Raw genomic sequence first — 14842 nt, 5'->3', positions numbered from 1 at the left:
GATCGGTCGAATTGGTAGTCGCCATGCCGAGATGGTGTTATCACTCGTGGAATCGTATGAGACGGCGCTAATCGGTGCTGTTGTAGGTAAAACCTGACACTAGGAGATAAGCTTGCATCGAAGTCTCAGTTATGCACTTCAGATCGCCCAGAGTGGCCTGGATTTTCGCTTCCACGGCGTATATGGAGATCGAGAACGCAAAGGCCTTATTGGTCCAGATTGTCTTGGTTATTTTCCATACTCTCTCCCTGGGCCATCATTGCTTCCCATTCTTGGTGCAAATGAGGAAGCCCCTCTATAATGTATGTGGAATTTCAGAGGGGGCACAAACCCTTCGTGATGACACGTAATTCGTACATAGTCGTGAAAAATGGCACGTAAGGCTTTGTCGATGATGCGAAGAGCATCACTACCACCGAGGCAAACCAGTTCAGCTCGACATCAGGACAAGAAAAGTGGAAAAAAGATGACAGAGGCATGCATTTAGAATGATGCAAAACCTCAGAATAAGAATCTAAATGACAACGAGTGGAGTATCGTCTGAAACCGTGGGTCTTTTCCTGGTTGCTCGAGTTGTTCACCCGCTGGGTAAGTCTCTTTTGGACGTCTTTTCTTCGAATGGTAGAGTGCCAAGGGAAAAAAGAACAGCAGATCGTATATGTGCCCTGGGCTTATATTTATGGCACAGAGTCAAGTAAAAAAGGGAAAGTGGGCGGCCTGAGTGAACTGGGTGAGAATCTTTGCTCTGTTCTCACCCACTCTCACCCCGTTCTCACCTATATCACCCACACTCACCCTAAGATCAATCCGACGCCATTTTAGAGCTCAGGGCGCACTGAGAATTTACTGCCTGAGCGGACGGGAAGCCCTGTTCTCCACACCCTATGGTCGTATGTGCCAGAAGATCTATGTTGTGAATCGTCGATTGGAGCTGCTTTAGCGTCACGCGACAAGGAGTGAGTAGAGTGAGTGCGCAATAGACGGGGTGAGAGCGGGCGATGCTCACCCTCCGTCGCGCGACCACCGCCCTGACCCTATTTAGCTGTGCTCAGAAACAGTGTTATTGGCTTACCTTGGCCTGGCTGGAACCGCGGTTTGTTAGCACATGCATATACCGTCGAATCCCAACCTGGGATTGGCCGAATGGACGGCGAGGCTGACTTCAACGTCGCCTTGGGCTGAAGTCGTTTGCTTGGTGTCCAAGCCACCAACAATGTGGATATCAATCAACATCCTGTACGACGTAACATAATTTCACGATTGACAAATTCACATTAAGTAGCAATACTGGTGTTGGCATCTTCTTCCTGCTTGTGGTAGAGCACTACTATGTGGCCCGTACTAGGTCGTGTGCCACTAATCATGTTTGATTATAGAACGACTGGTACAAAGTAGAAGGGCCCTGACGATGATGGGGCCTCGTCTGACTTATTTAATTCAAACCCCCTAAATCTTCTCTCCTCAGAATACAAAACAGGCTATCTACTCTAAGCTTAAAGCTTAGCATATCCCACCATCAACACCACTTCAGACATTTTCCTCTACATGGGCGTGTGGGTACCATCTCTTGTCAATTTTGCGATCTGCTTGAGATTTCTCCCCTGAAGGCTATATCAATCGTGATATGACCGACAGCAGGTCACCGACCGGTACGTCGCGACCACGAGTCCGAAAAGCTTGGTTACACCTCAATAAGATGTTAATTGTTTTTTCTCTGGAATAAGGGTTATACTCTTTTTATAATCTCAAACAATAGAAGACCAGGCTTTGCTAGAGGTTGGTCTAAGAAGCCGCCCAGCAATATGCTACCGGGATTTGCGGGAGCTTGATTTAGAAATACGAATAATTGGGCTAAAATTTCCCTAATCATGTGTAGAGCTTATAGAATGCCTTGAGAAATGCCCAGCTACAGCCCATGTCACAGCCTAGCAAGGTTGTTTTTTCTTTGCTTATCTAGATCGAAACGAGCTGTGCAGATGCCCAAATGAGGCTGAGCGGCGTTAGGCAGCTTGGAGCTATTTATTAAGCGCCCACAAGATGGAAAGCCTTCTGGGTTTGTTTGAGCATTTTCTCTTGACTTCCACTCTATGGAGACCCTCATCAAGTCTCGTCATCCGTCGCTGCACTATTTCCAATGGCGCAAAGGCTTTTCTATTCGCCAGGTAACTCTCTACCATGGCCAAGATAATCGATTGCGAGTTCCCACTGGCGGATCAGTGATTGAGGAATTCTTTCAGAGCTTCAACCCGGATCTATCGCGGCCGCGCCGCCATGAATTGCTGAAACTTTTTCTTGAACAGACTGGGGCACTGCATTCATTCCCAGATGTAATCATGGGCCATACATCCCCAGCGGACAGACGTGTGCTTGCCATGATTGATGACCGGTGCGACCCATACCTGAAAATCACGAACATGCCAGAAAGTGCGGCTTTCTTGCCTATTCGAAAATGGGAGTCCGAAGAGTACATGCGACGACCGCCTGGGGGATTGCATGTTCGTGTTTGCGGGGTAGATGCAGAGATGTTCTACACCCATCTTCATCAGGATGTAAATTTCTTTTTCATCTAGAGCAAGTTTCTTCTTTACTGATAAGCCCAGAGAACAGGTCGTGCAGAGCGCCGAATCATGTATGTCTTCCTTATGATCTACGAACAGTAGCTGATCGAAAAAGATATTTTGTTGATTTGACGCCTTTGATGTGCCTCGCCTTGATCTCAAATGTCAATTACATGCACCTTCCCCAGGTGCAGTCTTTTTTTGTCACGATACGTGGTATTTGACTCGTATATGGGGGTCTCGCAGGTTTTCTCTCACTATGCAGGATGAAGCTGAAGAATTGCTGACAAAATTCTAGATTCGAGGGTTTACTCTGGAATTTCATTTGCCACATTACGCGCTCCGGCGAGATGATTACCAGCTCCATGACAGTCGGCGAATCCGGAAACACCGTCTCTTTCGCCTCTCCGGCCAGGACGCTATCTATGAGGTACAACTATCGCTGATCGTATATGGGGTCGATGACTTTTTCTGGACAGCCTGTTTCTGCGATGAGGTATACTTTCGAGCAAGTAACCCGATTAATAGGTACCTCCAGGATGAGGTCGACGGGCCATCGTCGGGTCTGCGCATGAGTAGGTTTCCTATTTGGGACCCAAGATATTATTTCCTTTCCATTCTGGTCATTCGTATGAGTCAGATCGCGATGGAATGGGCAGTATTGACGGAGGTCATTACCGGACATCTCGACAAGCACATACATACACACTCTCCAGCCCAAGACCTGAAAGGTCCCATATTGCCGACTGGCGACGACTGCGCCACCACATGTTGCGGGGGATAGACCTCTAGTGCGGGTTATCAAAACCAGCTTCGTCATAGACGGTCATGTCAGTGACGATGCCTTGGTTGAGATCGCATCGGGAAAGTTCTTGCTGGACAACGGCTGTCGCAGACTCGGAGAGGGGGGTAAATTCACTAGCGGGTCGGGTGATGATCGGCCCTTCAGTGAGGTGAGAGAGAATTCCTGGGCTGAGGGTAGGCCACTCTACTCTTCGGTGGCAGGAGACGTTGCGAGGGTCGATCTTGAGATCGACCATGCCATGGAAGATCGGCCTCTCTATGGACCAGGGAGGGGTATCGATGTCTTCCGAGTGCCAAAACTGGGGTTCAACAATTAGCGCGCCTGGAGTGATGTCGTGCGTGAGTTGTTCGCGTAGAAAATCTTCATGCTCTTGGACGGTCCAAGCCAGGCGAGTCTCACGAGGGGGGTAGCCTGGGATCTCGATGTTTCCTATTACGGTACATTCCGCTAGCGCTATAGATATATTGGATCCATTATACCATTCTGTACTCGTAAGGTACGTTTCTAATTAGTCTTGGCGTAGTAGCGTTATTAGAGTTTCTTGTAGTGCCATAAGCATGATCCTAGTTGAATGATATTCTGCTTGAGTAACTCTTGCTAGTGGATCAAGACTCTAGAAATTAAGTCTAACCTATCATAGACTATCTGATACCGAGGGCAAAGTCCTTCAAAAGAACACCCTCTACAAATTACAAATATAAGGCATCTTCCCCACAAACTTGTCCTCAATAACCTCATCCAACACCCACCCAGCCACACTCGCCCGACTAATCCACATCACATCCTTCCCACTCCCCAAATGCGTCGCCTCAACCTGCGCTTCCTCGCCATTCGTCAAAAGCGCAACCCGGAACAACGTCCATCGAATACCTTCCTCACTCGATAATGAGGACACGAATTCTCCAACGCTGATCATCTCCGCGTATTGACTGCGACTAAACGTTTTGAGTGTCCAGTGACTCAGGTGCCATTTGAAGGAGACTTGATCTTCGGGTCCATGGAAGGAGGCGGTGCATAGGATGAGGATGCGTTTGATATTTTGGGAGATTAGTTTTGGGATGAGGGATTTGTAGCCTTTCGTCAAGGGCTGGTGAGATGGTCAGCGACCGATATAGCTTGTGTGTGCGTTTAGTTTAGAGAGACTACTCACTGTTCCCTTGTTTCCAACCGGCGGTCCAGCAAATGATACGAATGCATCTGCATCACATTGAGAAACTTGTTCCAATGATGCTTCATCTTCTAGGGTGCCCTCAATGACCGCAACGGAATCATGATCGCGAAGTGGTGCGGGGAGTTTGCTCGGGTTTCGCACGAAGAGGGTGAGTGTATGGCCTGATTCGAGGGCCATCTCACAGAATTGGCTCCCTATAGCACCTATCCATCAACATAGAAGTGCGGTGCTTAGCTCATCAAATCGATTTCCCTCCTAGGATGAAAATGACCGGCGTATACTATACCTGAAGCGCCGAGCACGAGGAAATGCTTATACTCCATAGGTGTCTTGGAGGTGCGAGGTCCAAATATTGCAATTAATTTCCTGCACTTATCTTGCAGATAAGACGCAAGGTGTTATAGAAAGGCAAGATGCATGAGAATCTCTTCATTTGGAATGAGCTGGCTATAACAGAGCGTGGTTGTCGTTGTTTATACTGTGGTTTTATTGGCCCTCAGAGAGCTAGGGCTCCACTTAATACGCTATTTCTACACCAGAAAGAGTAATTTTTACGCCATGGGAGGGCTATACTTCGTATGCAATAACCACATCATTTTCACAGGCCATCCATGGTTTTCCCATGCCAGCAAGTCCAGTAATCAGAAGCGATGAAATTTTACAAGCAGAAAGAAGGAAAATATCAGCTCCAAGTAGGTTTGATTGAAAGCTATGTACAAATTTTACAGCCCATCGCAACAGCAACATATCCCCTTAGGGAGAAGCACCGCACGAATAGGGAAAAAAAGCAAATCACATCGTTTCTCCCGAAGTAGGCTTTGTCTTTTGCCACCTTTTCCTGCTATGCATTAAAAGGACCGCGTATTCCTTCCACGGTCGCAGAGTATACCAGCATATCTTGAGACCCCCAGCTCAAGCAGTTGAAACACAATCATCAAGTAGGGCTTATTCAGACCCCAGAGCCAGTCGGCAGAAAACGTAGAAATAAAAAAAAAGAAAAGTACTAAGCGAAAAGATTTGTGACAGAAAACAAGCACGAAGTGAATAAAAGATTGACCCCGTGCTTCAAAGCGAAATTTTATTCGCAGACGCCCGGTTCATTCTCGAAGTGTGGTTGATGTCGTGTTGAAAGGGTGAGATCGAATGTTGATTATCATATGCATGCAAGTGCCTGCAGGTCCCAAGTGGGTAACACAACAGTATGCACGTTTATGTACCAGTGAAAGCAAGGAAAAGAAGAGATTGACGCGGTTGGAATCCTCGGAAAAATAATTTGGAGGAAACACGGGGTCGAGAAGTTTTCCTCGTATTATGAGCAACAGAAACGGTAAATAAGAAGTCGTCAATTTTTGGAATTATGAGGGGGTCAGCCGAGTCGGACTCATCGGCGCTTGAGCTCGGTGGCGAGGCAGTCCAGAACCTAAGGAAGTTAGTAAAAATCCCACAATTTTAGGCAGCGCGGATACATACAGTCTCTGAGACAGCACCCTGGTTGTACAGGTACTTGGAGAGGCCGCGAACAACATCAAGCTGCTCATCAACAGTCAGGCCATTGATGGCGGTCTCAATAATGTCACCCACGCTCGCCTTATAGATGGCAATGAAGCTGTGGTAGTACATGAAGGCGAAGAAACCCATGATAAACTGGCAGTCCATACGGTCGGTGATACCACCGTGGCCGGGGATAGACTCGCCAAAGTCCTTGATCTTGAAGGTGCGCTTCAGTCCAGAGGCAAAGAAGCCACCGAAAGGAGCGATGAGGGAAGCGAAGGTAGCAAAGGCCAGGATGTGGAATTGCATGGGCGCAATGTAGAGGGTCTTGTCAATGCCAAACACCGCCAGGGACCAGGGCTGAGCAACGAAAACGGGGTTGGGCACGCACTCCAAGCCAGTCAGGACGTTGGCACCGAGGTCGTTGACAGGGCAGATGAAGTACTTGTACTGCATGAGCAGATTGGTCATGAAGTACCCGAAAATGATGGTGCAGATCCAGGCTCCCAGGAAACCCTCAACGGTCTTCTTGGGGGACAGCTGGATCAGCTGAGTGCGACCGAAAGTAATACCGCAGACATAGGCAAAGATATCATTGGTGATGACCAGAGATGCGGGAAGGAAGAACCAGATCATGCCCTCGAAGATGTTGTTCATCACAAAGTGGGCCTGAACCACAATCAGGTACAATGCCATGTGAGTCCAAGCGAACTGGGTGAACTGGAATCGATAGTGGCCCTTCTGCAGGGAACCAACGAAGAACACGAAGCCTGTCATTTCCAGTCAGTAAATGAGGTCAAAATCCAAACTACCGAGGTACAAAACTGACCCATGACGTAGAGAGTGAAGCTAATGAAACGGTGATGCGTCGCCAGGGGAAGAAGAACCTTATCCACCAGCAGAATGTGCTTGAAGTAGTAGATAACGCTCTCTCCGTACAGGAAGTACATTGTCGTCGCGAGGAAATACCAATTCAGGGACTTGGTGAAGCGGAGGTTCTTCTCCTTGCTGGGGACATTGGCGATGGCGATAACTTCTTTGAACGAGACAATCTGAATGGCAGTCACAAGGACGATGATATAGATATGACCGGAGAACAAGGCAACGAAGAAGCCGGCGATCATCACGAAGGTCCATATCGTCCGGGTAATGAAGGTCTGTTTCTTCTTCTCGTATTCGGATTGCTGCGGCTTCTGTGAAAACGGGAGAAAAAGCCACATTAGCCATGCCAAATGCGACAACACAAATCGACAAATTAATACTCACCTCCTCGGGTATCGTAGACGGATGCGAGGCGTTGCCATTTTTGCTTGGGCTGGAGGGCTCCGAGGGGCCATCGCTGACGTCGGAGGACATACTCAGCCGCCGCTCCCCGTTGGACCGGCGCTGGAACCGAACATTACGGCGAGACTTGGACATGATGGCGAAAAAGGAAAAAAGGGGAGGAAGGGGGAGGGGTGAAGAGAGAGTGGAGGGATTTAAGACCAGATCAGAAAGAAGAGGAAGAGTGGAGTTGGCAGGTTCATGAGCTCATGTGAATCCGAAAGCGGTCAGCTCCGTCAACATAAGCGCGGCTTGGGGGAAAAAAGGATGTTTTGGAAAAAAAGAAGGCAACGACAAATAATTTGATCCGTGGAGCTGCGCCTCGCCGAGTCTCCCGTTATTCAAACACCCCAGTCTCGACCAGCCTTAGATCAGCTAAGCCCCAGGATGATCGTGCCCCTGTGAAGCTCAACTTCTCCCCGTTCGCGTCTCCACTTTTCTTCTCCAGTTCACGTATCCCCAGTCGTCCTACCAACACGCCGGTAGCACTATTCATGGCGGGGGCATGGAAGACATTGACGATGATTACTTCTCCGACGACCTCGATTCCCTACCTCCGGGTACGCTGTACGAGCTCGAGCAGAATGCTTTCCAGGCAACGCAGGGTCCAGCAATACATCAGCAACCGAATGCGCCGCTAGCTCCCAACGAGCCCGCCCTCGTGCACGCGAGGCAGCCAGCTACCACCTTGAAGCCACCGCCCCGTCTACATACCGGATTGACGAATGACTATGATACACTCGAGGTGGGAGAGTTGGAGGCCGAGGTTTACGACAATGTGGAGGGTCAACAGGCAATTGCGCAGGCCCCTGCGGTAATGGTCACGGATAACGAATGGCCTACCAATGGTGGCGTGGAGGACATGATGGAGGTTGATCACGAGTATGGCCAAGCGAATGCGTACGAGACGAATGCGCGCATGGAGCAGGTACACTTGACCTTGATGCTTCACCTTGTCCTACATTGCAATGCTAACATGCTTGACCACAGCTCGAACAGGAAAAAGAACAAATGCGACGAGAGTTGGCTGAAGCAAGAATGCTGGCCGAAACAAAAGCCGGAGAGATCGCCATCATCCGGTCGAAACAAGCCCGAATGGCCGAGGAGTATGACCGACAATTAGCTGCCTTGCGAAAGGCTATGGTCGATCGGGAAACTACACACAAAGAAGCAGTCGATGCGGCAATGTCAGAGGGTAAAATGCTGGCGACGGAGAATCTCTTCCTCCAGCATGATCTAGCTGAGGAGGTTCATCAACTCCGTAATTATAAAACGAAGCATCGTGCGGCAGAGAAGGCTGCTCCGGTCACTCCAAAGAAGTCTCGAGTACTTCCCTTCCGTGATGGATTTGACGATGACGAGATCGCCGTGGTGTCGCCCAGCAAGTCGGCAGCACGATCCAAGAGAGGAACGCCAACCGTGCCAGGTAAACGGAAACGCCAGGCGAGCGTCGACAGCCCAGCTCCTTTGCAACTCAGTCCTGCTGGGGAGGTCAACATGGTGGATGCACCCACCGATACCTCTGGAACTGTGTTTGACGAGGAGCCCAAATCACGCGAATCAGGCACTCATGATCAAGTTATGAAGCGAGTCCTGAATCACAGGATGCTTCCTGATCAGCAAACCGATCTTGAAGCATTCGCCAAATTATACTTCCCGTCTGAGCCTCACAAGCCGCTATCAGGTATCCTCATGGATGAGTTGGCTCAGGTAGACATGGGCAATTTCGTGTTGGAGTACGCGTATGCGATTGGACAGCTTTGGAGGCGAGGACTGACGGAGAGGTTCTATGAGCCTGTTCCTCGATTCATGTGCATTGCCAGATATCTCCTGATGATGGACGAGGCCCCCTTGCCCGACCTGATCACCTCTCTAGTTGGTGTGCTCCAAGACTCGGTCGAGGTCAACGCAGTTCCTCGATTCAAATACTCCCCAGCGGCTCGAGAAAAGGCACGGATTCCACGGTCAACGCCTCAATCCGACTTGCATCTCGAGGTTGATTCGACCGAGGCCCTTCGTCTACTCTACTATATTTCGTGTCAATTATTACATGTCAAGAGTGCTCTAGACAACTTTTGGGCGCATATTCGGTACACGTTCATCCTAGTGATGTTGCATGGTTCACAGCCGCTCAAGGACATCATGGTTATATTGCCCTTGTTGTCAACGAGCATCCGGGCAGACTCGTTTGGCCCTATCATGTCCTCAGAGCAGGATCAAGCAGACGTTCAAAAATGGATTGTCGACCGTCTGTCGTTCATGCTCAGTGAGGCCGCCATGCCAGATGAAGGCTGCGAACCCTACACATCCTACGATATCTGTGCCATGCGCCTCGAGGTTCTGCTTCTGCTGGAGTCCCTGGCATTCAACCCAGCGGCTCCATCAAAAGAACACGGAAGCGCCATAATCGCAGCGCATCCGACAGCCTTGCCGCGTCTGTTCCGATCGATGCACGACGAGTTGGACGCACTTTACTCCTCGCCGCCCGAACAAGAACTCCGCGTTGCGATGGTCAACGGGCTGATGCGCCTGATCTTCGGGGTCATGCGCCGTCATGGGCCAACCATCAGCATGCAGGAGAAGCTGGCGTCCGTGGCAGGAAGTAAACAAAAGCACCTTGTAGTCCTCACGCGGCTGGCATTCTGCGACGGGTCTGTTCTCGAAGCGGGCATCGACGACGAGACGGTAGACATGGCACACGAGTTACTGGAGGAGTGGACGAACCCACAGGAAGCGGAGTCACTGGCCGAGGCGTTCCCCAGTTCTCGGCGAGACTAATAGCAGGAGGGAATGGCAGGAATGGCGTTTGGGTGAGGGAAGGAATGAGCTTTGCATATTTGACATGGCGCTGAGGATTTGGGGGGTATTGCATGCAACTGTTTCTACGAGTTTTACGAATGAGATACCAATATTTACTTAAATCAGAGACTTGAGTTTCAATCATAGTATGAAAGTGTGACAGGGCAGGTTGAAAACTCGGGGTAGGATGTATAATGATGCGGCTATAGAGTGAAGGATGTGCAAGAACGAGTGCCATGACAGCAAGGCAGCACCACGAGCAGATCAGAAACGTGGACAGTATGGTACATAGTGAAAGGGGACATGCCGGTATCCAGGACTACATGTTTAGGAGATCTCTTCTCCAAGACCGGGTCACTGACCCGAAGCTTGATGAAAAGAAGAATATCCACAGGGTGGAAGGTGCCAAAGAATACGCCTGTCAATGACCCGAAGGCCGTTGAACAAACTGTTCCGCCGCGCTGTGCAATGCAGGGACCAATCTGTGGTGGACCGCCTTCATGATCGCAGCCACCCAAACAAGGTAAGTATGAAGAAGAAAAGAAAAAGAGGAGGAATCTGGGGGGCGACGGGGGGTATTTAAATGAGAGGTGGGGCCCGCTAGTGCTAAGCGAGCCACGCTAGTGACGCTAGTGGAAGCGAATGACGCTAAGCCCAATTTAGCTTGAAGCATATCTATCACGTGAATAACAAAAAGGTCACGTGAGACATCACTGGTGAGGCACCAAGGCCACAAGGCAATCTACCCAGCAGATCACGTGCCTTGCGGAAGTTTTGGGAGAAGGGCATCCACCAAGGCCCCGTCTCCGACAAGGATACCGCAACAACCACCTCCCCAGCGTCTTATTTACAGAGTCGCCAATATGAGGAACAGGGCCAGCACCTCATTGTCTAAGGGGGTAAGTTCAATTGCACTTTTTACTTCTCAACCGGCTACGCAGAAACTAACTACTGGCCTCCCCAGAAAATCCGTCAATCATGGAGCAAATATAACCTGTATAACCTGCAACGATTCCGCACCCCAGCTACCGCGAACCGAACCTTTTTCCAACAAAAATGGACTGCCAAGGCGACTTCGCGTGCCTATCACGGAGAGCAGGTCCGCGAAGGCCAGTGGAAGCGCATGTTCTCGAAGCGCATCCGCAGCGTCATCCCCATGAACACGACCGATCTGGCCGCTGATGACGGTTCGAAGGAGTCTGCTGGTCGTGGCTCTGGTTTGAGCGAGAGTGGTGGCAGGAACCGGTCCCGTCCTATTCCTTATACACAGATGGCTTTCGCTCCCCTGGAGCGTCGGTTGGATGTTGCTATTTTCCGGTCTTTGTTTGCTAGCAGCACACGGCAAGCGAGGCAATTCGTTATCCACGGTGCAGTTACCGTCAATGGACAGAAGGTAAGGCAGAGCTTACTCGGGACTTTTATTGCACTTGAATGGGTTCTAACATAACTTTCTCATCTAGATGAGACATCCTAGCTACCTGCTTAACCCCGGCGACCTCTTCCAAGTCGACCCGGACCGTGTGATGTACGCTACCGGTGCCCCGAAGACAGCCTTCGAGCGCCGTGAGACCCGTCAGCTCAAGCAGAAGAGCGATGATGCTGAGGGTGAGGAGGCCGAGGCCAAGCCCGAGGCCACTGAGAAGGATGTGAAGGAGAACGCCCGGGACTCTCTGCGAGCATTGATGTCACAAGCCAAGACCATCATGTCAACGGACAAGGACGTTCTTCCCGCCAAGCGGAAGCAGGAGCTGCGCGGTTTCCAGAAGGCCGTTCGCCGCGTGCTGTCCCGCTCCGACACCAGCACTGTCCTGACCGACAGCCTGGAGGCCCAGTTCTCCGAGCTGACCCTGCTTCTCAAGGCCAAGCGAACTGAGAAGAAGCCCGCCAAGGAGTCCAAGAAGGAAGCCAAGGAGGAGACTACCGCCACTGCCACGAAGTCAGAGGAAACCGCCAGCGGCGCTCTTTCTGAAGCCTTCCAGGCCGCCGCCGAGGGTGGTGCAGTCGACACTTCCGAGCTTACCGATGAGGAATTCGACATCCTCAAGCGCGCTCTGACCCAGATGCGCGATAACCCCATCGACCACTCCAAGCCCTACGCCACCCCCTGGCGCCCACGCGACTACATGTCCGCCTTCGCCTTCATCCCGCGCTACCTCGAAGTGAACCAGAACATCTGCGCTGCCGTGTACCTGCGACACCCCGTTGCACGCCCCGGCTCCGCCGAGGTGCCCACTCCCTTCGGCGAGTCGATCAGCACCCCAGCCTACGGCTGGTACCTGAAGAGACGGTGGTAAAGGAGATGCACTAATAGTGTTTCCCTGACCCTTTCGCCTCTTCCGTGTCTCTATTATTGTCTACTTCCCCCATTTCCCACGACTGTATTACTGGGCCTTTCCTGGATCCTTATTTCCTCCCTCCTCTGCTTGCATATTTCCTCTGGTGCTCATAAAGGGACCCCTTTGATGGGATCATGTTGACCATGGTGTTGGTGCCTTATTTTTTTCACTTTTTGTTGTCGGGGCTTGTATGCCCCTGTGTATCACCATAGCCATGAATCGATTGTAAATGGAATAAATTACTCCTTCTAGTAATATCTTCAAGTAACAAACTCCTCATACTACTATGTCTCTTGAATTGACACAGAATGTACGATCCCTATCTGATACTTGTTCAACCGTCAGCCCATTAGTAATTCTTCCAGGCATCGATGAAGATTAGGTAGGAATGGAGGGAAATCATTTAGATGGTACACCATACGAAAAGGGAAACTCGGGGCATCAAATGAGAGTTATCACCAACTTCCAAGTCTTCCAGTCACTCTCCCCCCTCATATGGCCTAGTTGGTCAATCAGGTTAGTCGACACCTGATTGGCCGGATGTGCCCCTGTGAAGGAAAAAAATGAAGGGGCAAACAGTTGACTGGTATCCGATGTCGAGTATGACTCCACGGATGACCGGGCACATCCATACGGGGGAGAGTGGGCGAGCGAGCTAATCCCCCTCGCTCGCCGATTTCTTCTTTTTTTATTCTTTTTATTTAATAGATAGATATATTTTATATCTTTCATTCTAGATCTAAAATAAAATATTTTAAAGGTATTATGGTAGTGTAGAGGGAGATTGTTTGCTGGGTGTGGTCACGGGGAGTATGTTCTTCAGCATCGTGGGATGGCGAGGGAGCATTTTGGGCAAGTATATATGGAACGCGAAGGTCGCGGGTTCGATTCTCGCAATAAGAACGAACCACCTAAATTATGGAATGAGAACCATGTTCACCCCGGCTGGGTAATGACTCCTATTGATTACCGGCTGAGACACCGAGAAGTGAAGTATTCAGAGACACCAGCCAGTTCTAATAACCGACCACAGCCATGCTTAGGTTGAAGCACATGTTTCTCAGAACGCCGTCGCTACGGCGAGACTGGCTAAGCCTGGCGTTGAGCGCTGACAACAACCCCCTCCATCAGCCTCATACCTATTGACCCGCCTTCTACTTTCGTATGTATTTTGATTCATATCTTAGTTCACTGAAGGCAAGCCATAACTAACAAGATGAGCCTCTGCTTCGGGACTGGGAGCCTTCAAGCTGTTCTCGGGTTGGCCAATGACCTGAAGGACCGCTTTGCACAAACACTAAACGAGTGCAAGGAGATGTACCATGAGTAAGTCCTCTATTATCTATCATGTTTATGCTAGTGATACTGAGCGCTAGCTATAGACCTGACTCCATATCGACTTTACTCCATCGGATTGAGGATCTTGACGAAGATGACTTCGATGAACAACAAGGAGAGAATATGGAAAGGGCCCTTCATGACTACCAGGATCTTCGCGACGAGCTCAGTCTCAAGCTTGACAAGCTTCAAGTTTTGCCAAATGACTCGAATGAAGACGGGAAACAACAAGCTCGATGGGCTTGGGAAACGATTACATGGGATCAGAAAGAGATCGATAACTATCGATCACGCATTCTCCTCAGCCTAACTTCGTTCAATCTTTTGGTTGGAAGAATCGATTTGTATGTTGTGCATATTTTTCTCTCCGCCAATCTCGAGCTCTTTGCTACGCAACCGGATAGAGGCCTGACTGTGGAGCTTTGTGACATCAAAACCCTCTCTCCGGAGGAGGTTGACTCCATGCAATAATTTGAGGACAAAAGGAGAGGGGATCTTCTCTCATGGATCAGCCCAATCGATGCTGCTGCAAGACAAAGCGAGGTATTAAAGTCTCGCCAAGGGGACCCATGGACATGGCTACTGAAAACCGAGGAATTCAAGCACTGGTTATCCCAGGAGAAACAAACTCTCCTATGCACAAACATTCCAGGAACTGGTAAAACTGTCCAGGTATCCGTGGTCATCGCTTATCCGGAGTATACTTTCCAACATGAAGAAGATGTCGGGATCGCTTACTACTTCTGCGAACGTCGCTTCACGGATTTTTTCGACTCCGATGGGAATGCTGTTAATTCCTCCACCTCGATTGAGATGCAGGGTATTCATATTGCTAGTTGATTTGGCCTATGTGAGTTTGTCAGCAATCTCCTCGATGATGATCCTATAAACATCGATGATCGAGATTACTATAGAAGAGATGCTCTTCATGCAGCTGTGTAGCACAACCAAGAACAGGTGGTAAACATCTTACTAGCCGGAGGCGCCAACATCGAATCTATCGACGGACAGAAACATACTC

The 14842-nt window shown here is 49.9% G+C and overlaps 5 protein-coding genes across 5 annotated transcripts; 3 read left to right on the top strand and 2 right to left on the bottom strand.

Annotated features, from left to right (window-relative positions):
- Positions 1 to 3346: 3346 nt before the first annotated feature.
- N7496_010235 (NAD(P)-dependent oxidoreductase) lies at positions 3347 to 4711 on the bottom strand (the record flags this gene model as incomplete). The annotated part of the gene is made up of 3 exons (XM_056703148.1): positions 3347 to 3816; positions 4057 to 4450; positions 4514 to 4711. 3 exons carry the CDS (start codon positions 4709 to 4711, stop codon positions 3347 to 3349), a joined length of 1062 nt encoding a protein of 353 aa, XP_056552148.1.
- A 1204-nt stretch (positions 4712 to 5915) lies between these two features.
- On the bottom strand, positions 5916 to 7444 carry cds1 (phosphatidate cytidylyltransferase; the record flags this gene model as incomplete). Its single annotated transcript, XM_056703147.1, has 4 exons — positions 5916 to 5954; positions 6005 to 6795; positions 6855 to 7218; positions 7292 to 7444. 4 exons carry the CDS (start codon positions 7442 to 7444, stop codon positions 5916 to 5918), a joined length of 1347 nt encoding a protein of 448 aa, XP_056552147.1.
- Positions 7445 to 7853: 409 nt separating this feature from the next.
- Positions 7854 to 10126, top strand: N7496_010233 (uncharacterized protein; the record flags this gene model as incomplete). The annotated part of the gene is made up of 2 exons (XM_056703146.1): positions 7854 to 8276; positions 8339 to 10126. The coding sequence occupies 2 exons, from the start codon at positions 7854 to 7856 to the stop codon at positions 10124 to 10126; spliced, it is 2211 nt and encodes a 736-aa protein (XP_056552146.1).
- An 884-nt stretch (positions 10127 to 11010) lies between these two features.
- Positions 11011 to 12441, top strand: N7496_010232 (mitochondrial 37S ribosomal protein uS4m; the record flags this gene model as incomplete). Its single annotated transcript, XM_056703145.1, has 3 exons — positions 11011 to 11046; positions 11112 to 11540; positions 11608 to 12441. The coding sequence occupies 3 exons, from the start codon at positions 11011 to 11013 to the stop codon at positions 12439 to 12441; spliced, it is 1299 nt and encodes a 432-aa protein (XP_056552145.1).
- Positions 12442 to 13830: 1389 nt separating this feature from the next.
- N7496_010231 (ankyrin) lies at positions 13831 to 14292 on the top strand (the record flags this gene model as incomplete). The annotated part of the gene is made up of 1 exon (XM_056703144.1): positions 13831 to 14292. One exon carries the CDS (start codon positions 13831 to 13833, stop codon positions 14290 to 14292), a length of 462 nt encoding a protein of 153 aa, XP_056552144.1.
- Positions 14293 to 14842: the final 550 nt, after the last annotated feature.

The sequence above is a fragment of the Penicillium cataractarum genome, assembly GCF_028827025.1.
Source record: "Penicillium cataractarum strain IBT 29864 chromosome Unknown utg000008l, whole genome shotgun sequence".
Lineage (NCBI taxonomy): Eukaryota > Fungi > Ascomycota > Eurotiomycetes > Eurotiales > Aspergillaceae > Penicillium > Penicillium cataractarum.
The sequence above is the reverse complement of the archived record's forward strand: the minus strand, read 5'-3'. Positions and strand labels throughout refer to the sequence as shown.